Here is a 26,423-nt window from a genome sequence, read left to right as displayed (position 1 = left end):
CATATCTATTGTTTACTGATAAATTCAGCAAGCAATTATGCCAAATTTCGGCAAAGTCAAGCATTTTACCGAAATATCAGTGAATGCATTTAACGAAGTTCAGAAACATGCGTATTGATTACTGAGCAATCAGCAAATTTACGTGTTGCTGATCAGTTTCGGCATTTTATTATGCCGAGCTCAAGAAATGGGTTTAAGTGTGTACAGCTCAACCTATTACAAACAGATTTTCGATGGCATAACTACTGCTTGGAAAACAATAGTGTTTTGTGAAAAGAGAATGTTTTTTTGAATGCGAACACACACGTTGAAAAGCATTGCCGAGGTGAACGGCGCATAAAATAAAACCGTAGACGTAGATAGTAAAATAAAACGTTGACGCAGAGAGTGAGCGTCGGTTCGATACTGCTTTTTGTTTTGTGGAGGATTTTTTTTCTTACATGCGAACACACACACATTGAAGAGCGTAGTTCTTATGAAAACAGTTCACTATTGTATACGAAACTGTCGTATATGCAAGGATAAACCATGATCATGGCTTTGAAAACTGGGAAAATTTTACATTGCCTGGTAATAATTGAAAAAATTGGATCGTCAATTATCTAAACAATATAGTTTAATCCACTCGAATCGATGCGTAGGAATATTTTCAAGCTGTAGGAAAAATGATAGCAGACGTCTGTTTACAATTGGTTGAGCTGAAGATGTTCAAAATCTGATCACTGTACGGATTTATTTTCCGTATTTTGACTTCACACTCCTATATAGAAAACAAATACGTAATCCTACGTGAAAAAAAAATTACTGTCTCTACTTGACAATTGTTTATGTGACAACCGCAAATATTTACACTACCTACACTTGTTCGCCATTTTCTAAATCGAGTTTTTCACACTGGAAATTCACGTAGATTGTTTGACGTTTGGTAAATCCACGTAAACCTTATGTGATGACTCTATTCATTTTAGGGGATGTTCGCATAACATTCATTTTCGTCACGTAAAATATTCAATTTGACAGTTGGAACCGTTTTACTTGGTTTTTCAAGTGAATCGAACGTGAATTTTTATTTGTGTGCAGTCAAACTCAATACTTGTTATCTAAAAATTTACCTGAACAAAGGGTGTAGAAAAAAGTGTAGTTAGTTTCGAGAAAAAAAGACTTCTAATAAAGATCGACATAAATAGCATAAATTTTCAAATATTATTCCACATAAGTCAGCACAAACACATTTTTTCTCAGAAAATTAAATATAACTAGTCTCATCCGGAGATGGCAGCCAGCCGAAAAGCGGAAATTGACGTAGTTTATCATCACAAATGGAACACCAAAAGCACCACCAACTGAAGCTAACCTAGTTAATCCTGAATCGAATTTGTGTTTAGTAAAGAAAAAAAAAGCTTTCCGACCGACCTTTGACCTAAGCGACAAATGAAAGAAAAATCTCCAGACAGACTATCTTAAAGGGCGTAACGTAGGTTTAGCAGGAAACGTCCCTTTGCCTGTTCGGCATTTTAGTATTTCGCTAATGTTTGGTTTTTCGAAATGCTCCAATATAATGTTCGCCAGCCAATTTCAATCCCCCAGACAGAACCCAGCACCCAAAAGCTTACGCTTGGTCGTTACGCCCTTTACTGGCTGCCACCCAGAAGTGAAGTGAGAAAACGTTCAGCTTGTATCAGTGTAAATAGCGAAAATTAGTTTTGCCTCTCCTGATTCGCTTCGTTAGGACGAGCTGCTTCATTTGTGCCAGAAAGCTACACTCTGCGCTGAATGTTGTTACTTTTGGGAGGGGTTGTTGGGTTGGGTTCGTGGGTGAAGTTTGAACTCAAGATGATTTAATAGCATTATTATGAGTTTCACATTCTGGCTTCGTGCTACAGCAGCCAGCGATCGATTCTCCTTACTTGAGAGTTTGATACTGTTGCTGATTTTTATTCTGTTTGTGTTATTTTCTTCCATTCGTGCTTTGTATGTTGTTCTCTGGTGTTGTATTGGATCCTTATTAATTTTACCCAGCTTAACCCATTACCCTGAAGAACGATAGCGAACCCTGCTCAACACGATGTCCGATATGTTACCATGAAATTTGAGCTTTAGTATCGAATTTTCACTTGGTTAAGCTGCCATACGACGTGGCACTTTGTTTACGTAAAATGAGTTTGAAATTAATTTAATCACCTGGAAGACAAGATGTACTTATAATGATAACAAGTGTGTAGTGTAGGAGTGTACCTTCAAGTACCGTGTAATTAATTGTTGGTACAACATGCCGATACAGAACATGAACTTTTATTTCCAACAATTGTTTGTGTATAAGATAGTAGCGTGACGTTTTCTTAAGATGACGGGGAAAGAAATGAGTCGATGAGCATATATAATATTATATTCAAACTTTTTACGGAACGTATATGGATAGGAGATGCGCATTGTTTTGTCTAAGTGAGTTGATTCTTTGGTTATCAACAAAGTTTCAGTCGATGAGTAATCTGTTCATTATCGAATTAGATGATAGTTAAGCCAAGTCATGATAACTGGACGTCATAACGAATGAATTGATAAAATACTTAAAAAGTTCTCGGTCATAAACACTTCCCGGCCCAATAGAATTTTTCGTTAATCCGGCAACCCTGTTGCTTAAAGAATTTGCAGCGATTTTTCGATGAAACGGAGATAAAGTAGAGTTCACGTTTTCTAGTGCAAGATGGGTCACCCCTACTCAGATGGAATTATTTTGAAACTATCGACTTGATTCTAGTTCATCTATGGTTTAGAGTAATGCAAAACAAATACCAGTTCAGTTCAGTCGCCTTTTATCGGTTCAAATTGAACTGTGACTTTAAGTTTTTGCATTAAGCAGTTCAATTTGAACTACTCTGCATGGACGAGTCGAAGACGAAACGTAAAGAATAGTGAATTGCAACTCGTTTCGTGTTGATATGTTGGCGTATTGGCTCGCGAAAAAAGCGGATGGGTAATGCCACAGACATAACTGGTGGGCGTGAATACGAATGAAACAGACATGCTTCTTCCACATAATCGTTCGTATTAACCGATTGATTGTGTTAATTTTGTAACGGTGCATCTATACTGAAGTATGCGTTATTGACAACAAATATATTCTACCACACAAATAACGCTGAACAAATGACTGTCAAATAATAGAACAAACAATGTTATAGTTGTTTCTTTCTTTTGTAGATTTTTATACTCAGGAAAACTTCGTATAATTCTTTGGAAATATTTTAATGGTCCCAAAAAGAACCGATATGTGAAGTTTATCCGATGTTTACAACAGTTGAGTACTCTTTGTCATCATTTATTTATCCGCACCAGAACCAGAATTCTGGGCATTCAGGAATTAAAAATGAATTGAAGAACTAAATTAAGTTCATGAATATGGCTCTAGAATTCTGGAACCGAACTCATTTTCAGAAACCGAATTTTATTTAAAAAACTAAATTCTGAACCTGAATTAAGGAGCTAAATTCAGTTACAAAATCTAGTCCCAGAATCCATGTTGCGAACTACACTCCTGCATGCAGAACTCTGAGTTCTGAACCTGAATTCTGGAAATAAATTCTGAGACTGAATTCAGGAAGTAAGTTCTGACATTGGATTCAGGAAGTAAGTTCTGAAATTGAATTCAGGAACCAAATTATGGTTCAGAAGTCAGTTCCAAAATTCTGGCTCGGAGTTCAGATCTAAAATAGATAGATAGAATAGAGATCTAGAATTCATATCTTGAATTTTGATCCAGAATTCCTGAATCTGAATTCTGGATACGAATTCCTAATTGAGGTATTGGGAGTACAAATAAATTGGGTCCATTTTTTTGAGTCATTTCAAAATAAAACGAATTTTAAGATTTATCAAAATATCGTCCAACGCTACTTACTACTTTTTCACACCTCTAAGGCAATTTTCGAAAAAAAAAATGTCCTGTCAGACCATGCTGCATCCGTGGGAACAACCAGTAATCAGAAGGAGCAATGTCAGGTTAATACGGCGGGTGCGGCAAAATGTCCCACTTGAGTGTTTCCAAATATGTTCTTTTACAACTTTTCCGACATGAGGCCGAGTGTTGTCATGCAGGAGAATAACTTTATCATGTCTTCGGTTGTATTCCGGTCGTTCTTCGCGTAAGGCACGGCTTAAACGCATCAATTGCAGCCTATACTGATCGCCCGTTATAGTTTTGCCTGGTTGTAGCAGCTCATAGTACACAACACCCTTTTAGTCCCACCAGATGCACAACATGACCTTCGAACCATGAATATTCGACTTTGGTGTTGATGTTGAGGTCGGTGGCAACAATTGACCGGGCATAGCGTAGTATTCTTCTTGTGGTTATCATGGAATATCAATTTTTCATGCCCAGTAACAATTCAATGTAAAAAAAAACTGCATGATTTCTGTATAAAATGTTCATTTCGACCTAATTAACAATGAGACATTCTCTTTCGATTATTGTGAAATATTTCTGCTGTTTTCGTTTCGTTAGTGCAGATTAAAAGATGATAAGCTTTAGTTATTATTATCGGTAAATAATTGAAGAGAAGGATTGCTAAGAATACCGTAATAATCGAAAGAAAAAGTAAACAAAGAGAATCTCTTATTGTTACTTAGGTCGAAATGAACATTTCATACAGATTTATCAGTTAGGTTTCGCACAAACAAGACAAATCCTCATAAAATGAACAGAATGTACTTTTTTTTTAAAGCCGCCGGTCGTTTGTTTACAGTTTAAAAGTTCATCGTTTGAATTTGAAAATTGCGAATCGCCTCACACTAAACAGATTTATACAAATATCGCTCATTGATGCTGGAAACGCATACAGGGCAATCATTTTAGTTCTTTTAACTGTGGAACACGTTTTAAACAGGCACTTTTTCGTCATTTTGCAACTTTTAATTTGAGGTCGCAAAACAAAACAAACCACCGGCAGCTGTCAAAGATGAATTTGATTCATCGGCAGTTCATTTGTGTCGTCATCGTGTAAAACTCAGTTGGAGCCAGCGTTGCCAGGTCATTTTTCCAAAAATCTGTATTTGTATCTGTACGACCCGCAAATTATCGGTGTTTTGGGAGTACATATTTGTATTGCGGTATAGAGGTCAAATATCTGTATAAATACCTGGCAACGGTGGTTGGAGCATTATCACCATGAGCGGACCTTACACGATCATTAAAAGTATCATTACTAAAAAAATAATATCATTATCGTGTTGCTTTTTTTACTTCTACCCCCCCTCCCCCCCCCCCCCCCCCACCCCCCCATTTGCTCTATATTAGACAGTAATTCTAGCGTTCAGAATTCAATTTAAAACAAATATATAGTAACTAATTACTGTTTGTCTTTTCCCTCCCCACTATGATACTGTAACACCTGAACCGGTACAACGAACAGACAAATGCTCAAGAAGCACGAACCCGTGTACCAGGCGATCTGGGCCAACAACACCGACTTCGACGAAGTGCTGATCTCACCGGTGATGCTGCAAGACCACATGCCGGACAAGGTCCTAGCGGCACTGAACAAGGTAAGACTCACTGGGCCATCGCAAATGTCACGATCTACGACGACGATGACGGGGTCGGATGGTAATGGCAGCGAAACAACTGTCAAAGCAACCGGAGACTCGGCCTCAGTTGAGACGCTGCCTCTGCCTCCACTCGTGACAACGCCGCCGCAGTCGCCGCGTATGCCACTGTGCTGTTTGGCTTGATTCTTGATCGATGTGTTCTAGTGTTTGTGATTTATACTTCCTTCGATGCTTAGTTCTTCTATTTACGTGACTTTTTGATGTATTTTTTAAACTAGAATGTAGTTTAATCTAAACGATTAATTTTATTTGTATTTTTTTTACTTTATTTTATTCTGTTGACTCATTAAACACTGTTAAGGACAGAACGTTTTGTGTTTTACTTACTTTTTGGTATATAATTATAGAATGTCTTATTCCGTCTGACATGCCGAAGACCACGGAACAGCCCACAGTAGAACATCAAAATATGTGATAATTCAATTCATTTTATTTACAAACTAATAACAGCAGCAGTAGAATCACATCACAATTGATTTATAAAACTAAGAAAAAAGTTCAACCGAAGAAATCTCGAGCTCACGAATACAGACTGACTTTGGCACGAACACCTTTGCACCCGTACCGCCGAACATCCACGCTGTTCATCAGCGTTTCGATTAACCGTTCATCCAGATTAACCTTCAGCTCGTTGGCCTCCAGAAAAATGCACCGCTTCAAGTCACTTTCCGTAAGTGATCTTAGATTCACTTTCTCGATGCTTCCGTTCAAAACTGCCAGTCGCTGGACGTCACCTGCCGACGTGCCTTGAAACACAAATAACGCCGTCAGCTGAACATTATCCTTCTCCGTCACAAACTTGAGTCGATTGTCGATTTTGTTTACTAGCTCAACGTCGGTCGCTTCCAAATGATCGATTATCAGTAAGTTGTGGCCACAGGCAAACTCAGCTGACGCTTTGTGTCGGAGCGAATGGAGATACGATTGAAAATTGGAAAACTGTTGCTCTGAGGTTATAGCGATTCCCCAGGGAAACCGATGTACATTCGATCGCCACTGAAAGTTATTGCCCATCAGCTCGGCGGTGAGACTTTTCCCAACACCTACCGGTCCTATCAGTGCCAATGAGGTATAATGTTCAGACTGGTGACGGTAGAAAAAATCCGCTATTTCATCGACGGCTTTCTGCTGCCCCACAACTCGTGCATTCAAAGCTGCTGTTACATTGGAAAAGTCGAAATTTTGACTACAGTAGTCCTCGACTCCGTACAGCAGCAGTTGATAATTCCTTTTATACATTCTGTAGAAATCATTCCGCAGGTCATCTCTCGAAATGACTCCCAGTAATACGGCAACAAGAACTACAAATGAACCGAGCGCAATCCATTTGAGTCCAAACAGTTTGTTCAACCGCCCCGTTCCATCGAATTTTCTGGACAAGGATTCATCTACGCTTGCCAGTTTCCGAATTTTCCGTTTCACTTTTCCACTGTTCAATTTTTGCTTCTTCTCACTGGCCATGTGTGCATCGGCATTTACTTCCTCGGGGAGCCGAATAGGTCCCGAGGTATCCACGTCCATCGGTTGAACCTGGGGCGATGGCAATTTTGGCGCAGGTAGCGCGAATTTGAAATCATAATGCTTCTTCTCCGGACTGTGGTCGTCGAACACGAACAGAGCGGAAGCGTCTTCGGACTGGAAATTATTTCCGAATTAACAGAGGGAACGTCCCAGGATTTGCTCAATTACTCACCATCGTAATTTTAACTTATGCGTTAATTTTGAAACAAACACTTTTTCACACGAAAACGGTAAAAGTGCTGAAACTAAACCTCGTCGGTTTTAACGGTTTCACTACATAGAATTTGCAGCCGTCACAACAATGAGAGAGGAAATTGATAAAAAAAAACAGGAGAGAAATGTCATGCATAGCGAGGGGTGCTTGGATAGGATGATTTAATGATATGTAATAAATTAAATTCATACGATTTAAACACAAACAACCAATCCATTTAACCAACATTCGGTAAATTATCAATCAATATTTACTTTGAAGAATAATTTCGGGCGATCGCTGACGGTTGGATTATCAATCTTAACTTCAGACGAAAGAGAAAATGTTTCTTTGTCGGCTACTGTTATGACGAACGCCGAGTTTTCTGACAATTAAATGTTGATAGACGGCTTCTGCCCGCCATTCATTTTTACGGTTGTCGGAAATTTTTTTACTGACTTTCAAAAAGCCGAAACTTCGGTAATAAACTCAGTAGAAGTTTCATTTGCAGAATGTTCGATAGAGTTGCACTGAACTTCAATCGGTCATAAATAAACTCACTCGTTTATCATTCAATACCGACATTCCGTAAAATTTACAAATAAGTCGTGATTCAGGCTTCTAAATGTTACTGCTTTTTCACTAAAAAAAACAGTAATGTAACGAAAACTTAAAAAATATAAATCAACAAATGTTCATCCAAAATATTATTTTTTAATAAGTGCTGAGAGACGGTTCAGACATACTGTTCAGTAATGAATGATGCCTAAAAAATAGCTAGGATTTTCATATTTTAGGCGATCATTATCAGTGAATTTTGTAATAAGTTGCTATTTTATTGGAGTGTTGAAAGTATAGTAGAGAGAATTAAGAAAAGATTTTATAAAGCTCTGTATGCCAGAGGGTAAGGAGAGGCTTTGGTCGCATTCGCCCCGGGCACATCGGAGGCGGCAAACCAATCCTTGGGACCTTTTTGTTTACTCACTGAATCGATTTCTCTAAAGATGGAGTTCATTTTTTTTTCACTAAACAAAGTATGAGGCGGCAAATCTTATTTTGCCGCAGGCGCAAAATTATTTTGGTACACCACGGTGCATAGAAGAATTCTTTACCATGAAAAATGACTACTGCACCGCCACACTCAAGGTTTGGTCAATGTCAGGAACAGTCCTTGCGAACGTGAAATGAAAAAGATGTTACATAGAATGACAAAACCCAAAATAGACAAAAAGAAATATAACAACGTTCCGAAAAATTTCCTCCTTGCATTTTTTTTATGAATCATACTCAGTCGTAGTTTCTTTCATCTCGTCGGACATGTTTGTCATAACTGTATTCGACATGAAGAATGTAAATGAAATCCTTGACCAAATAGCAAAATTTGTTTTGTTTCTAACCTATACAGTACTAGACTAGCTCCTTTTTCGGATGTTTTACACACTTTTTACGTTTTTCGTTGCATGTGAAAATTCTATTGATTTAGCATTCCGAAGTACGAATACAGTTTGCATATTGCATTTTAGTAAATTATAATTTTGTCAATTACATTTAACTCTGTTAGTGTTGTATTATAATGCTTTTAACTGTAAAAGAAAATAAAAGTCCGTAATCAGTTGCAATCCAAAATTCACGGTAATAAAAATGGGAAACTTGATTAACCGTGCGGACTATAATAGTTGCTGCACTAACGATACAGAACGCTTCGTGTTTTTTTACGATAAACGATTGAAACTAATCCCGTGTAAATATAGATCGAATTCGTGCATTAAGAAACCTCAGAAACGATATGCTAACTCTATACGACGTAAATTGGCATTCATTACACTTGCTTCTCGGTGACATGTACATCATTTGCATTTTCTCTTTCCTCATCTCCTGTATATTTTTCAATTTTTTCATCGATTTCCCGAGTAATTTAGAATTAGGACGAACGAGATTTTAGAATAGCGATTTTGAAAGTAGTCAAATAAAGTGAGGAACATCAAAGACAGTTCATATTTGTTAGTTTCGGGTTGAGCAAACTGAGTGGATCTAAGCTGAAAACATGTACAATCAATGTACCCAATTATTTTAGTATTTTTTCCTTCCATTTCAACTAATTAAATGTGAAATCGTATGATAAATTACAAACAAGGACATGAACTAAAATTCAAATTAATTTTCAGTAACTGGTGAAAATCATAAAACAGGAACAAAAGCCAAAGTTTAAACATAAACGATATGTTTTTAGAAATATATAGGAATTCGACAAGGAGTGTAAAGAGTTCTGGTTTGACACGAAAATTTAACTCAAAGCTCTCATTTTATTCTACAAATTTTACGTCCTAATCCTAGGTTATTTGACTTTTTTCCGTATTTCAATTTCAACTTTTATTGTGTGTGTATCGATCTATTTGTTCGCGCCTGGCTAGTTTTATTCGCTTCAAATCCAGTCTCCAATATAAGGCGATTTTCTCTATATGCCATGCATATTCGTTTTTATATCTGCTGTCTTTCCATAAGCTAAAAACTTTCGACTATCATCCGTACTGCCACCACTGATCGGTGTGTTTTACCAGCAGTTGTAGCAGTAATTTTTGAAAATATCAGTGAAGCTACAGTTTTCTTTTTTTTTACTTTCTTTCCTTAAATCTGGAAAACCTTTCACATTCACCCAATACACAATACAAAAAAAAAAAACAAACAAACAATTTATGCACCTCATCAATGTTCAACAATTTCGAAATCGTCCCATCAATCAACTCAAGTTCCTCGTACAATCACTGAAAGGCCAATTCGCGATGGAAGCTACCATTAGCGTTGGAACTAGTGGTGAGCTGTCCGATGAAATGCGTGCAATGTTAGTACAGCAACCGAGCACTTCGTCAGCACCTCCTGACCAATCGACAGCAGCACCGACAATGGTTGTGGTATTGGAAAACGATGGCCTGACCACGGCGAAACACGACAACGATCTGTCCACGGGGGAAATTCTGAAGCGCGATACCGCGGTTACTATGAATCTACGCTCACTCAACGATACAAGGTAGTCGATTACTTCGAACGTCAGAACGTTACCGAATTGGTATAAAATTATGCTAGAGCGGACCGTTATTTTCTTACTTCTACAGTATCAGTTGTGCTTTTATTTAATATTTAGTTCATTTTTATTTTGTAGAATGGTAAGTTTGCACGATTGTAGAATGTTTATTTTTCCGATGAATCTATCTCCGATGATCGTATCAAGGTAAGTCGTTGACAGTTTCCCCGATATTGATGTTGTTTCTGTTGCCTTTTTTCCCCAAGATGTAAGTAATTTATCCATTTATTCAACTGAACGTATTTTAACCATACTTCCAAGCGATACTTAGCTAATATTTTTTTACCCTCGTCCGCCAGGTTATAACCACCGTTGGCCCCCGTAAACCCCAGCGTCAGTCATCGAATGCCAACTCATCCATTGCTTCGGATGCCATCGACGCATTGCTCCTGGATGGCCAACAAATCAATGCCGCTTCCCTGCCGACCGGTGTTTGTTCTCTCCAGAGCCCTGCGTCACCTACGGTACCGCACAAAATCTGTCTGGAAACTTCGTTCACTAGTCTACAGTCACCACAGGAACACAACTTGCCCAGTAAACCATCGTCGATGGCCGGTAGCATCCTGGGTGTTCGTAGCCAACTTTCCAGCATAGTAGATGACAGCGGTATCCCGAAAAGCCTCTCGGGGCCGAGTGAAGCTACGACAGTAATTTTCAATGATCCGAACCAACTGCAACAGCAACTACAACCACAACAACCGAGAGCATCCAGTTCGGCCAGCAATGCTACCACTGCCCCAAAAATGGTTAATTTCAGCGATTCGCCTACGAACGTGATACGATCGGATGTGCCGGCTAGCTCTCAGACAAAACCGAATAGTTTATCGTGGAACGGAGTGCGACAGAATTCGTTTGATATTAAAAAGATAGATCTAATCCATGACGATTGGTTCGGGCTAGCCCCGCTGGCAAGTCCGGAAAGTTTATCGGAACTATCGAGTATCAGTTCACGAGCGAGTTTCGGAGCGAACCTAGCCTCCAGTATCGATCGCTATTTGGAGAAAATATCGGAATCCAAAGAAGGAAACACTCGAAAAGGGGAAGGATCGGATCCACTGTTGGAATCACAATTACACACACCGAAAATCATGCGACGTACGCCGAAGGTGAGCGGAAATTTGTCGATGTGTGCAGAAGATATGAAAACGATCAACAGTTACAAGCGGATGGGTAAAATTTTCATGCTAAATCGAGCACCTTCGGATAGCGATTCGACGGTAGATAGCTATGAGTCGGCTCACAATGTCATCGTTTTGGACGGGAATGGCTTCATCGGTATGGAAGAACTCGGCGGTACCGCTGGTAACTCACCAACCAAGGAAAATTCTAAATCTGCCGACAATCTTGACGATTTGAGCACACGACCATCGACGGCAGGAGCTACTACAGGCTGTGGTGGTGGTGTTGGAACCAAAAAGACCTCATTTACCGTAAGTGATAGTGCAATACAGCACGAGTGCATCTCGAATTGTCCTTCGTGTCCGTGTCGGCGGTCTCCCGGTGGTCCGTGCTGTCAAAAGTTCAATCATCGGGATTGCTACAACTACAAGTACACGTCGTTTAATATATTTAAGTTCAATAATAGCCGAGAGAGCGGCGGTAGCACACGAGACAGTAAAACCGCTAGTTCCAGTGATACGTATCATAGCGCCGTGTCCTCGTTGATGGGCGACCTCGACCACAGCGGTTCCAGTACAAACAATGTCATATCCAGCAGTAGTAGTAGCAGTAGAACATTACAAAACACCTGCCTCAAACCGGGTGTCCTAGAGTCTCACTTTCCCGTGTATCCGGAAACAATCTCCGACGAACGTCTGTCGTTGCTATCGAACACCAACGATAGCAGTCCAGTTAGGTTGTCCACCGTTGCGACAATAAATAGCCAACGATTTGCACTGAAAGGTCAGCTCAGCAGTCCCTCCGTCAGCAAGCGTCACAACGATGACGATCTGAACTCGTTTACGCGCAACGAATCGTTACCGTTGCTAGCGAACCTGGTGGAAAAATCGTCCCCAACCAAGTATGCTCGTAAAAAACATTCCGCAGTGTATCCTAGTGAATCCGGGCATCCAATTGCCACTGCAGGTTTCAGTGCCGGCAGCAGTAGTATCGGTGGCGGTAGCATTGCCACCATCCATTCATCCTCGTCGTACTCATCTGTTGCTTCTTCGCCCAGCCGAAAAGTTACAAAGAACGAAAGCAACGTGTAAACACGGAAACCTCATTCTCAATACTCATTATACGAACCGAACAAACAAACAAACCTATCTAGTCTACTGTCATTTTCTTGTTCCCCTTCTTCTAAACCGTACTCATAAGTATAATTCCTTCCTTGCATTCCTAGCAGTCCACTAAACAATCTTCGTATAAGGTAGCCTTGACAAGTTGTGAAAATTCAGTTCTAGTCAGCTTTAACCAACTCAACCACATACAATGGATTAGTAGGAAATTGAAAGAATGTGCCAAAATACAACACAAAACGGCATTTACTCGCTATGTTAGACAGTAGGGGAATCAGAAAAAGTCAATTTTACTATACACGACAGTACCATACCGGAATACCGAAGATTGTAAGGCTTCGAACAATTGCAAAATGATAAATATACTATTTCTAGATAACTATAGCAAATATACAAGATTTCAATTTAAAGAGAATTGGATATTATTATAGTGGATAGAAGTACTAAATTAACATAAGAAAGAAAGTTTAGAATTTTTACATTCAATTTCAATTTTTAATATTTGTTACTGAACATAGAATACAGCTGGCAATACAAGTTTAAGCAGAATAAACTGTTAGTAAATGGTCTAAAGATTCTAAATTTTGTACATACAAACTTTCCTGCTTTAAAATTCACTAGAAAAAATGAAACAAAAAAAAACGTACAGCAGGAATGTTTACTCAAAAGACATGGAAACAATAACGAACAAAGAACATAAAGTACCGAGCAGAGCAAACACAAATGAAAGCTGTCAACCTAAACTTGGAATGAACTTTTCTGCATTTACTACCGCAGTAAAACAAAACACTAAACCATACTAGAGAAACTGAACGTTTCAGATTCGTTTAACTATCGGAAAATAATCTAAAATCTAACATGTGAAATGATAAACTAAAGAAATCTATAAAATCCAGTCACATTAAACGAAATGTAAGAAGCATTATTACTATTTAGAGAATATATTTGTTAGTTGATTGAACAGAAAATGTGGAATAAATGCTAATCCAAACTCGTATGTGCTTTTATTTTTGGGGAAAGAAATTTCAGCTTATCAAAATTGTTTCATTCAACTTTCTTTTTGACGAGAAATCGTCTTACTCGCCTTTTAAAAATTCACTCTGAGGCAGAATGGGTAGAACTAAATCATCTTAATATTTTGAGTTGTACTTAACGCAACAACATAATTCTTTTTCCATGCCATCAGAAATATAATCAGCAAATTATGATTATATTTTCAACAGAGATAACCATAAAAATCTGTTTTAATCTACCTAATGATATAATGGTGCCTTTCCCTTTAACATTTCACGAGAAAATCCATGCAAAGTTTCTTAATGGACATTTTGAATAACTGTTCCCAAAATCGAAACCAGGAGACTATCGAAGTTGCAGTAAGTCTTTGGAGCCATGGAATAACCAGGTCAACAAGTTCAAATAGTTTTACAATCAGCTTCAAAAATGTCGTACATTTTTAACATTCGTAAATATATGAAGGTTAGACATTTTTATCTCTCATTCACCCCTATGCTGTATTTCGATCGAATCGGATTCTTTCGAACGAATGTAAAAATTTGCATTCTGTAATTCGAGCAAGTGATGCTCGAACTCGATCGAGCTACAGAATGCCAAATTTCATATTCCATACAGAATCGGGGTGATTATCTTGTCTCTACTTCAGCACCGTATTCAACAAAAATGACACCGGTATTCGTGCGTGTGCCGTGATTTTGTTTTATTCAAAACGGTTGAAAACTCGTACTCGGTTTAAAAGTCGGATAGCACAGTGATTCCATAGCCTTTCTATACAAGAAAGGTCAGAACCTAAGATTAGGATTAGAATTTAGTTTCAGTCTCATAATATTGTTCCAGAATTCAAGTGCAAAAGTTGAAACTAATGTCATTTTTCATTTATTCCACTCGCTCGGTACCAGTGTTTTGCCTGGACATTCGATCAATGAAACGGTTTTATAAAGTCTGTACAGCTATTTATCAATTTCTGCTGTTGTTGGTCTGCACGCTTACTGCTCGGAAAAGAAAACGGGTGCAAATTACTTGCCGGCGAATTGCCCCGAGAGTGCACCTGTTTTAATTGCTCGACTGCACAAAAATTACTAAGTTCTGATACAGGAACATTTCTGATGCAAAATTTATAATTTTTGAACAAAATTCCGGATATTAATTCTAGATTATGGAACAACAGATTTAGATCTAAACTTCGAGCCAGAGTTTAGGAACTGACTTCTGGGTCAGAATTAGGTTCCTAAATTTAGCTTCAGAATTTACTTCCTTTAGTTTTAGAATTTAATTCCAATGATAGAACTAAACGTAACCTGGATTCTGCCATGTTATTCGCAATTATGGCGTTTTTAATTGAAAAACACTTGTGGCGGGGGTTTGCTCTGGTGCACTTTCGTGCAGAAAAGGTAATAAAACACCGTCAGTATATTGCATTTCTGCTCGAAATTGCAAAACCAAAGCAATCCACGCCACAAGTGTTTTTCAAAGAAAAACGGCATAATTGAGTTCAGTTTCAAAAATCTGGAACTGAATTCTTGTTCTGGACTCCGAATCAGAATTTTCAACAGAATTTAAGCCTACTGTTACATTAAAAATTGTATTAAGGCTGTAAACCATTTCGAGGTTAATTTTAACTTTTGGTTAAAGTCTGACACTCGAGCGGTTAATTTGATGTTGTCCAAAAAAAACCCTGCTCGAGAGCATTTCCGGCACTGAAAGAAATCTTGCAATGAAAATTCTAATATTAATTCCTTAGTTGAAATTATTTCCAGTGGAAAATAAACCCAAATAACTTTCCGTCCGTCAAAACTACTCGAAACAAAATAACAGCACAAGTATAAGATTTCAACCAAAAGTTAAAATTAACCGCGAAATGGTTCACAGCCTTAGGGCATATTCAGTAGTGTTTTAGTTCTAGATGCATAATTTATGCCAGTTACAAAATTTAAATCTGGATTTTAAAACAAGAAAAACTGGCAGCCCCAGCAGTGTTTTACTCGTGTTTCAAATATACAAAAAATAGAACGGCATCGTAGACCAGTTTTAAATTTGACAGTAGAACTGGTCGAATAAATAAAACTAAAACGGATTGCTGGGGATACGTTTGTTTCAGTTTCATTTACATTATAGACCATATGAATCTTGCAGCTGCTGAATTTGCTCTTAGAATGTAAACTTCTATTCGAAACAGGTGGTGAATGAAATTGATCATTTCTTACTGTTGCGCTTTAATAGCATCTGAGAGCCCCCTGGAAAATTTACTTTACCGACTCGAATCGTTATTGTCAAAATCAGCTGTCTTTTGTTTACAAATACGCTCTAATCAAGTTGTTAAATTTTAGTCTATACTCGCACTTCCGGTGAAACTCTCAACGGGTGAGCACGTTGCATCGTGTTAGTCCGGGGAAAATTCGAGTATTTCGCAAGAAAGAAAGGATTTTCAGCCGTACTTTGACGATTCGACGCAGCCACACAGCGAGATTTTCGCTTGTAGTCAAGTGAAAAGAAAGTCCACTGGACTATAAACGAAAATTAACTGGCAATATAGCCTTAGTTGCTGTGCCATCAATTCGGCGTCATCTCAAGTGAGGTGACGCCAACCAGAAAGGAAGAAGAAGAAGTCTATACTCGTTACCTAATTCTTACTGAAATAATATCAGAACCTACAACTAGTTTAGTGCAATGAAGCTTATTAAACCGTCAATAAGATGCTACGGCAGCACACCATTACTAAACCATCTGGGTCCTACGCTACTGTCCAGTAAAGCCGATCAACGAAGAGTGATCGAGAATATGCAAGCTATGCCAAAGATTCGTATAAATCCAAAGCCACCGGAAAAGCACGCTGCAGTATTGATTCCGCTGTGTTTGGTTGACGGGCAGGTCAGCCTACTCTACACACTTCGATCGGCAAAGCTGAGCAACCATCGGGGGCAGGTGTCGTTTCCAGGTATAGAATAACTATCTATCAGAAGAATGGAAGTGAAGGGAGTAACAAGGTGGATCGAATAATTAGAAGAAGATATTGAAAGTATTGATGCCTTGAGCGGTTGGCGACGAATTAATAAGACGTTTGATACAGACAAATGGCTGCCGATCAAGATACCAATAAAATTTCCTTGATATATAGTTTTGTCTGAATCTAGATTCCGGTTCCCAATTTATGGTTTGTCGAACGTAATCGTTCACAGAATGTTCATTTGAGAATCACCAAACTATGTCGTTTTGCATAGACGAGTGGAGAACAGCTCAGATCTCATTGGCCACTTCAATTCCCTCTATTCGGTTCTGAAGAGATGATTGAATAGATTTCCACAAACTTCGATTTAATTGCGATGTCGTCATAACTCATGAATCCGAGTTGCGGATTAAAGAGTAGATTTCTCAACAAATTTTGCGGGAAATACTATTCCAAATTACAGATCTTATTAGTTGAAGGTCATGCAAACTGTTCTCTGCTATATTAAGTTTCTATTCAACTTCCGAACAATGCAAAATCAGAAGTAAAATAATCATTGTTGGGTACCGTTCGAAGTGCGAGCCTCTCATCAAATAAAACCAACATTTAGTGGCTTTACATTCGAGGAAAATAAACGGAACTGTACTAAATATGGAGGAATTTCAACAAACCGATCCTTATTTGGACCATAAATAGATCCCAGAGAGCTTTACGATATTCTCTTCCACTGAAATATGTAAATCCAAAGTAAATATTATCAACCATTTTCAGTTCGTTGCATTTAGCCGCTCATTTTGATTTAAATGAAAATGAGGTCATATTTGAAAAAAAAAACTTTTCATGGAAATCGCATCAATATTAAAATTGACTTCAAAATCTCGAACTCTGGTTCCGGAGTTACATTTTCATAGCTAAAAAAAACGTTATGAGCTTTTTAGGAAGAAAATCAACCTTAGGAATTTGAGTAAGTTAGTTAGTTAGTTTTCTTTATTAAAGAGACTTTCAGCCGGTGGCTGGTTCGTCTCTGAAATTTGAGTAGCTTCAAGTCACAGAATTTCTATTTAGCTCGAATGCGTCGGGGTCCTATTCAAATGATACATAAGAGACTTAGGAACTAATCCATCTTGAGTTTATCTTTGGTTATGCCTCTACTGCAAGTTTTTCAAAAACCATGATTCACAGTGACGACGCTATCCTTCAAAACTATTTCAATTTGTTGGTCACTAATGTTTCCATAGATTCATGTAGAATTTCATGCGGATCCGATTCCCGGTTTCGGAATTCCAGAAACAGAATAGACTGCCATCTGGTACCTAAAGTATTTTAATGTTTAAGTTTTGTAAGTAAATGCCCTAAACAAACTGTCTTTTCATTCAAGAATCAAAGGCAGTTTTTTAGGCCACGGCCAACTGAGAACTCTGAAGGATCCCAAGGCATTATAAAAAAAATCGACTACCATAAACAACACAATTTCCTTAATTTCTTTACTTCTCTTTCCACAGGCGGAATCCGAGATCCGGGAGATGCGAATTCCGAAACCTGTGCAGTTCGTGAGACCGAAGAAGAAACCGGCATTCCCCGAACGAAAATCGACGTTTGGGGCTGCGGTAATGTGTTGATTCCTTATTACGGTCCGGCGATTACCCCTGTCGTTGGTACCATCACCGGCTACAGTTCGGAAATGTTGGTACCCAATCCGGACGAGGTGCAAAAAGTATTCACGGTACCGATCGAGACCTTGCTGGTGGATGGCAATCGGAAACATACCCAGTTCAGAGCCGGCTTTACGATTCCGGTTTATTTGGGGGGAGAGGAAATCATCTGGGGTATGACAGGAATCATAACGCATCTGTTTCTTTCGGCACTGCTTCCCAAGCAGGTCTACTCGAGGAGAATACCGTTTCTGAAAAAATACAGCAGTTGATGAAGCGTGAATGTCGATAAAGTAGGTGATTTTTCAATTTATGTGGATGTAGGTTTGATGGATCCAAGTAGCCTGTTTCTTTCACGACAAAGCCGATGGTTCTGATTATGACAGTTCATCTAGAGTTTGAAATATTGCAACCGAAATAGTTCTAGAAAGGAACAAAGCTAAAAAATTATAAAACCTTTGCTTTGTTTTGAAAACGCAATAATCAGAAGAGCTGCCTGAATTCGTAGATAATTTTAATGAAATATGTTAGTAATAGACACAAATATGCTAGGGTTATTGTACTAATTGCTTAAGTTTGAAATGTTGTTTTTTTATCCAAAATAATCGAATATTCTAGAATGATGACGAACACATTTTTTGACAATTGCTGGATACCGTCTCAAAAGAAATCTCCTCTGTTCATAGATATTCATTTTTTAGCCATATTCCTACATCCTCGAAAATTTAGAAATGTTGCTCAATCAGTACGAGTCCCGTTGATGAAAAGAGGTGATAATTAGAAGGTGGTAGATCTGTTGAAAATAGTGGGAGCGGTAGAAGTTCCCAATAAATGCAGAAATGGTTTCTAAAACCACTTTGGCTAAATGAAGAAAGAGCTTTTTCATGCTTCAGACTGACTACCGTGTCATTGAGTCCATTCTAGCCATTTTTTCAATTAATTCGTTGTTCAAATTGATCATTTGTTGACGGTAGCGGACGATTTTAACTGCTTTGCCGGATTCTAGAATCCGGGATTCCGCACACACAGCATTGTCTTTTTCTCAAAACAATTCGATTTTGTACTCAATGTTGAACGTTGTCTTTACCTACGATTTATTGCGGATTCTGAAAGCATATTCATTTTTCGTCGTCAATACCAATCAATACCTCTTCGATACCAACAAAAAAATCTTTCGTTGCTTAAAAAGACCATTTCGCTTTTCCATCTGCCGTTCGTTTAGATCGTGTGAAACCCATTTACCGACCTTTCGATTTATCCTATTGCTCTCAGATGATCGGGAACGGTTTGCAGAGTGACATTTAAGCAATGTGATAGAAACAGATGGGGAAATGAAGAAGTATTTGTAAAACGAATCTAACGCTTAACGAATTTGTGAAATCAATTCAATTCAGAAGCTTGAAAATTAGTGGGCTATTGATTGGCACTTCAACTGAATATCAAGATAAGTAATCCTTGAGAAAAAAAAACATAATATAGGACAGCTAAGACAGGAAATCAATTATCGGAAATATATTTTAACTTTGAAGCAAGAAGTATTTTTAATAATCAATTGTAATGAAGACAATATTAATAGTACAACTTACTTGACATTGGGCTTAAAACACTTACTTCCTTGTAATTCAACAGATAGTGAAAGGTAGATAATGAATAAAATAGTGGGAGTTATTAAATTACATCCAAAGGTATGCCAACAACGAAATATTCAGCTGTTTCCTCAATTTGAACACAGAACATAAATATTATTCCGATCTTTGCAGACCTTCCAGAAAAGTTTGATTTCATTTTTTCCGCTCAAAAGCTGAGATCGAATATGTATTTGACTACATTGGTCGTAGCCTTATGAAGGCTTTTTCAACAATCATTAAACGATCGGAAGAAATTCTAAAAAGTAATGTAACCAATAAAATGGATAGGTTTTCCAAAACTATCTACATAACATCAAAAATGGTGATTCTGAATCCATTGGGTTTATAAATCCTAGAGAGATGACCGTGTCAAAAAACAAATCCCGCAGCTCTAAAAGGATAAATATATATTAGGATAAGACGTATGTACAAAATGCGAGAAAAGAAAAGTTCAAACGTACAAAATTTAGCAGAATACCAAGAGAAATTCAGCTAAAATATGTGAACATACAACACAGAAAATGAGAGATTTCACGATTCTACCCGCCACAAACTTTCATTTTTTATGCTTTGTGTTGCTAGCAATCTTCTTCAGATTTCAACTTTTAACCCATTATGTCCTAGCGTATGACATATCATACGCAGAAATATATATTTTTCAAAAAATGTTTACTGTGACACTGCACTACCTAACAGCTTCACGATAACAAAAACAGATAAACTACACTACGCAACTTCTTTGGGTGTTAAATCTGCTGTTAGTTTTTAAAAATTCAATTGTATTTTGATCCTTGACCTTTGACCTACTAACGACTAGAAATGGTAGTGCAAAAGTAAGTTATATATTGCTTTGTATTTTTTGGTCAAATTATGCGCTAATACTTATAAAAAGGTTATATCTATAAAAAAAATCCCAAATAATGTGTAAAATTTGATGCTAACATTTGTGTGTATGATATATCATACGGTGGCATAATTTCGTTTAGAAAAGATTTATAACAGTGGTTTTGCGTTTCCCATAATCTTCAACACATAATATGATGTAACTGATGATATCAGTTCATTTGATTCAAATTTTAAAACCCCCGGGTTATAATGGGTTAATTACATTTGAATCGGGATTACCGGATATACAGATTTTTCAGTATTTTACTGATGAAATTTACTTAATTTTATACGGATTTTGAAAAAAATACTGATTTTCAAGATGGTCGAGTTTTACACCATTATAAGTAATAAAGGGTGATTTTTCTACAGGTATCTTTTTGGCAACACTGTTTTTGACAGAACACGCGTGGATCGTCTCTTGTGTCATTGTCAAACTTGTTCAGTTTGGTCTATCATTTAATCATGAATCGTCGTTTGGTCTATAACTTAATCATGAATAAGTGCTGGCAAAGTTGAAGGAAGATCCACTTTTTTATCGAAAAATTATGTTCAGCGACGAAGCGACGCAACATTGCCGCATCTGGAGTGAAGACCAGTCCGATGTAAAGAGTGTATCGAAAATAAGCTATCCACAAATTTTTCTTTCAAATTATGATAAAAAACGATATTTTATTCAAACTAAAAGTTTATCCTTTATTGTACGAGGTTACACTTGAGCATATAGAAAACCGGATGAAATTTAAGTTATTCCTCGACGAATTTTCGAACTTTTGATCGAACACTCTTCATCAAGTTCCGGACAAGTGTTGCATCGCATTTTTTGGACGCTTGAGCCCAATTTTTTTTGAACTCCTGCATGTCTTCTTGCAGACCCTCTTCACGATTGCCCAGTAAGCTGAGGGCAATTTGGTGGATTGATATTTTTTCAACGAAATGTATACCCTTTTCCGCAAGCCAATTTAGAGTGGTTTTGGCATAGAGAGCCGATGCTAAATCCGCCTAAAACAGTGGAGGTGTACTATGCTTCTTATATAAAGGCGCAATCTCTTCTGGAGACACTCAGATCGATAGATTTCTGCATTTAAAGTTCCGGTAGTGTAAAAAATAATTGACTTCAAATCACAGGAACATATTGCTTGCCATACCAGTACCTTTCGACCGAATTTCTCCACTTGAATCGACCTGTCCGCATCGCTCACATCCTCCCCAATGACGACAGGAAAGTATTGTGAACCTGGAATGGTTTTTGAGTCTTCCTTTACATAAGTCTATTCATCCATCAATACGCATGCATCCGGGCATCGCAAAAGACGCGAATACAATTTTCGAGCCCTTGTTGCTGCTCGCTTCTTCTGTTCTACACTTTGTTTCGAGATTTTCTGCTTCTTGTAGGTCTTCAGGTGATTTCGCCTCTCGATACGCTGGATCATTCCGACACTCGTTCCTGCTTTTTTGACCAAATCACGTATTGATATAAATTTGTTCATCATGATTAGAGATACCACTTTCTGGACCAGTTTCGGGTTGGAAGAACCGGGTTTTCTGCCTCTTCCTGGTAGCTCATCCAAAGAATAGTGTTCCCCAAACTTATTAAGGATGGCTTTAACACTGGCATGATGAATTCCAAACCGCTTCGCCAATTTTCGCATTGTAATACCCTTCTCAATTAGCCATGTGTCTAGCACCTTAAATTCACTTCCTTTTCAATACGCGAAATTTTGGAAACGCAGAATTTCAACCGCACAAACAAGTAAACAAACGAAAGCTGACAGAAAAACGCACAGCTTGCTGTGATTTGAGCGTAAAAAATCATCACAAACACATGCGTAAAACACAAATGTATGTGGATAGCTTATTTTCGATACACTCCTTATTGCAAGCGTTATCAATGCATCCCAAAGTGTCACTGTTCGGTGTTGATTATGGGCCGGTGGCATTATAAGTGAAATATCGGCCGATATGTTGGAGTGTGGCAAAATTGGACCTTGTGCATGGGCCATCTAAAGCGTAGTCGCGGTCAATATTTGCATGAAATAATCTTCAAATATTCAATTATATTCATCGTTCTATCGATTCCGACAAAGATTTCATAAATTTTCTCAATTCTTTTGTTTTCGTTTTTGAAAATCAAATCCTATACCTCTTAAAAATCATCAGATAAGGAAGAGAAATAATTACCAAAATGAAATTGACGAAAGATATAGTATGAGGCAAAAATCTTTCCAACATTCCCCTATGTTTTTAGCTCGGAACTAAGCAAACAAGTGTGGAGTTTTGAAGAGGGGAACTTAACCAACAAAACAGCGCCTTAGGTTCGATATATACAGGGTCCGGCACTCGAAGTGTAACCAATTAAAAAGGCCATAAATTCAGTTTGGAAAATTACTTTTACTTAATTCAAAGTACAAAATGTGTAAAAATAATACAAAATTCAGAATCAATTCACTTTTGCTCGATATGACCACCTTTTGCCTTGACTTGATGACTTGAGAGAGCGAAGAAGTTGCTTCGTTTGGCCGAATGTGACTTGCAGGTATTTTGGCCCACTCGCGGACAATAACTTTTTTCAGCGCCTCGAGACTGGTGTATCTTTTAGTTCGGACTTTGCTCTCCAAAATGGCCCAAAGAGAATAATCCATTGGATTCGCATCTGGTGAATTCGAGAGCCATTGTGTGGACGTGATGAAGTTCGGAACGTTGTTTTTCAGCCATTCTTGGTTCACTCGAGCTTTGTGAGACGGTGCCGAGTCCTGCTGAAACGTACATGGTCTGCCACCGAGATGTTTGTCTGCCCACGGCTTCAAAGCAACCTCCAGAATACTTTCCCGATAATATGTCGCATTTACCTTGACGCCAGGCTCGATGAAAACGATTGGAGAGCGCCCATCTGCGGTTACAGCGGCCCAAACCATTATCTGTTACGGGTGCTGCCTCCTGGTGGCCAATCGATGACTCAAATTCTCGTATGGACGGTCGGTCAAGTAAATCCTATCGTTTTGAGAGTTTACGAATTGCTCAATTGGAAAAATTTTCTCGTCAGAAAATACAAATTCGGAAATTCGGAAAATACAATGTTCGGAAAATTCGGAAAAGTAATTTTCCAAACTGAATTTATGGCCTTTTTAATTGGTTACACTTCGAGTGCCGGACCCTGTACTTAAATAGATTTGAAATGCCATCTGTCAACAACAAACCGACGTTTTAAACTGGCACACGTTGTAGTCACTACTTTTTCTTTGCGTATTAATCCTCTTCTAATCAACGAATTGCAATAAAATCGCATACAATATCTCTTCGGCCTCACAAAAATAGTCCGAAATTAATACTATACAAAACTATCATATCGACGTGACCAATTCCAAGCAAATGCATAGCAGACTTCGAATAGTGACGCAGAGACGAATAGTAAAGCTGAGATGGATGGGATTACCGTTGACTACAAGCAAAGACATCATATTAACAAGATATCCAGCTCTCGCATTTCCCGAACAAATCTTTGGCAACATCCTTTTTTGCGACCATGGCGCCCTCAGGCGAGTCCGCATCGAATCACGTACATAGAAGTAGGGGAGAGAAATGTCAAATTCGTACGCGCCAAAATAGCAGCACTGCGCACCCATACAATTGACATGACATGTTGAATGAGACGCCGTGCGATGGCGTTGCTGAACTGAAGATTGAGATCGCTCCAAGCTGACAGGGTCTGCTACAAGGTAATGTGATAACTCTACGGTTTGTTAAATACCTTTAATTTCATGTCGAAAAAGGAATCATTTTTATTTATGTTTATCTTTGCCTCCCACAACAGCACATATAAAACAAGTTGTAAGTAAATAATTTACAACAAAAAAGTTATAACTCTGCTCAGGTTAGCGTTAACCTGCAAATAAAGGTCAATTTGTTTCATTTAAAAAGCTGATGCGTATTTTCTTTTTATCAATTTGTTTTGTTTTTTTTTTTTCGTCATCTCTCCTCAAAAAAAATAAACCTTTACCGGTTCATTTCCAGCTACGTTCCGCAATTGCTTAATTTGCCGTTCTCTCTACCCTATATATGTGTGTGTGTATGTGTGTGATAACGTACTTTGCATAAAACTTGACCGTGTACTCTTCTCCCTTCTTTTGCTCTCATTGTTTTTAGTTCTATTTACACAAATTAAAAAGTGTTTTTGTTTTTTGTTATTGCCAATTCAAATACAATTAAACATTGGTACTTAACGCCTAAATTCCCTTTTTTTTGTTTTGCCTATTCCGACTCAAATTAAAAACATTAAAATTGTGATTTTTTTTTCGCTTTCTGTTTCGTTATTTTTTTATGAAGATTCGTTGATCGTGTGTTTGTTTTGATTGTGATGAAATCAGCCTACGGGAAATCAACATGTGTCCGCGAAGAAGGATCGGATAGGAAAGGATTTCTCACTGATGGAACAGAGAGGTTAAGTTGGGTTACAATTTGCCAAATCGGTTAGTGACAGTTGGTAAAGAAACAGTGCTATTATTTATCCATTTCATTGATGTTTACGTCAGCAAAGGTTGCCGCCTGCTTAGTTCGACCGCGTGTCTTTTCTCAGTACCATAGTTGGGTTTAAAAATACAAGATAATAAATGAATTTATTCACTAAATTCTACTTAGAATATTCTTTACATTTGTTTTTGTTTTTACTGCAATCTTTTGCCTTGCGGGATTTCACTACATTGTTATCGCTAAACTGTTGAATTCATTCGTTACTCGCCAATCCAAGATGGCCGTTGTGAAACAAACAAACAAACAAACAGAAAAGGCGAAACGATCGGTTAAGAAGATCGTACATATTTGCACTGCAGTTTGCAGCTCTGCTGCCAACCACGTGCGAAGACCACCCTTTTGGGCGGAATTTGGGTTGTTGCGGTTGTAGGTTTGCATCATACTTGTAAATGGTTATCAAAATGTTGTATTAGTTTGTAATCTAATTCCACGGTACGGGGGCTTCTGGTGTTTTGTATTCCAAAAAAATGTTCCGCACGTCTGGCCTCCTCCTACCTACCTAGTGGTCATTCAGGTCAATCGGAATCGACGTGGTAAACGTGGGCGTTTCCAGTTCCTCGTGTTTTTTCATCTTCAGCATCTGTTGGGTTAAGGCAATCGGGATTCGAAGATAATGAGGAGAGAGGGTAAAAAAGACAGAAGAAATAATTAAAACATTTGCTTCACTTTGCAGTTCTGGTTTCTTTTCTTCAGTTCACTTTTGACGTTGCAGAAACACACCTCAACCTTAGATCTTACAGGTACATGAAGAAACATGCGGGTATACATTAAAAGCAAGAGAATGCAATAAAATAATTGCCTACGCACGATAATGAAATGAAGCCACAGTTTGATGCACTTGTATGATGATATTTACGGTATTGATTGAAGAGAGAGAGAGAGAAAAAAAACGAACGAAAACAAAAACATGAAACAGCACAGCACGAGGTGTTGCGTGAATAAAGTGATACAGCGAAAGTGAAAAAACAATCCTAACTGTTTGATCGCGCCAATTACAGCCCAATTATACAATTGATAGTGGTGAAATAAACATCGCGTTGAATGATTTATGTCGATAAAAACTTGCGCATTGCGAGTTCATTGATTCCTCCGAACGTCGCCACCGCTGGTTTGGTAGTAAACTGAACTGCGAG

The 26,423-nt window shown here is 38.1% G+C and overlaps 4 protein-coding genes across 10 annotated transcripts in view; 2 read left to right on the top strand and 2 right to left on the bottom strand.

The window, feature by feature from the left end:
* Positions 1–13,620, top strand: part of LOC131426057 (diacylglycerol lipase-alpha) — a 107,776-nt gene extending 94,156 nt beyond the window's left edge. For 5 of the 6 annotated variants that reach the window (XM_058588482.1, XM_058588481.1, XM_058588480.1 and 2 more), the window contains 2 exons: positions 5,412–5,544; positions 10,700–13,620. In XM_058588482.1, the coding sequence (XP_058444465.1) occupies positions 5,412–5,544; positions 10,700–12,610 (2,044 nt within the window). In that variant the 3' untranslated portion in view covers positions 12,611–13,620. Of the gene's footprint in view, positions 1–5,411; positions 5,545–10,068; positions 10,347–10,699 lie in introns of all 6 variants that reach the window. The other variant, XM_058588484.1, reaches the window with a different exon arrangement.
* LOC131426067 (uncharacterized) lies at positions 5,551–7,464 on the bottom strand. The gene is made up of 2 exons (XM_058588498.1): positions 7,301–7,464; positions 5,551–7,242 (listed from the first exon to the last, which is right to left on the bottom strand). Exons 1-2 carry the CDS (start codon positions 7,301–7,303, stop codon positions 6,127–6,129), a joined length of 1,119 nt encoding a protein of 372 aa, XP_058444481.1. The 5' UTR covers positions 7,304–7,464; the 3' UTR covers positions 5,551–6,126.
* A 2,376-nt stretch (positions 13,621–15,996) lies between the features above and the next one.
* Positions 15,997–24,513, top strand: LOC131426070 (mitochondrial coenzyme A diphosphatase NUDT8). Its single transcript, XM_058588501.1, has 2 exons — positions 15,997–16,589; positions 18,101–24,513. The coding sequence occupies exons 1-2, from the start codon at positions 16,322–16,324 to the stop codon at positions 18,520–18,522; spliced, it is 690 nt and encodes a 229-aa protein (XP_058444484.1). The 5' UTR covers positions 15,997–16,321; the 3' UTR covers positions 18,523–24,513.
* A 418-nt stretch (positions 24,514–24,931) lies between these two features.
* Positions 24,932–26,423, bottom strand: part of LOC131426069 (chloride intracellular channel exc-4) — a 70,713-nt gene continuing 69,221 nt past the window's right edge. For both annotated transcript variants that reach the window (XM_058588499.1, XM_058588500.1), the window contains one exon: positions 24,932–25,870. In XM_058588499.1, the coding sequence (XP_058444482.1) occupies positions 25,790–25,870 (81 nt within the window). In that variant the 3' untranslated portion in view covers positions 24,932–25,789. The remainder of the gene's footprint in view (positions 25,871–26,423) is intronic.

Source organism: Malaya genurostris, chromosome 1, assembly GCF_030247185.1.
Source record: "Malaya genurostris strain Urasoe2022 chromosome 1, Malgen_1.1, whole genome shotgun sequence".
Lineage (NCBI taxonomy): Eukaryota > Metazoa > Arthropoda > Insecta > Diptera > Culicidae > Malaya > Malaya genurostris.
The sequence above is the reverse complement of the archived record's forward strand: the minus strand, read 5'-3'. Positions and strand labels throughout refer to the sequence as shown.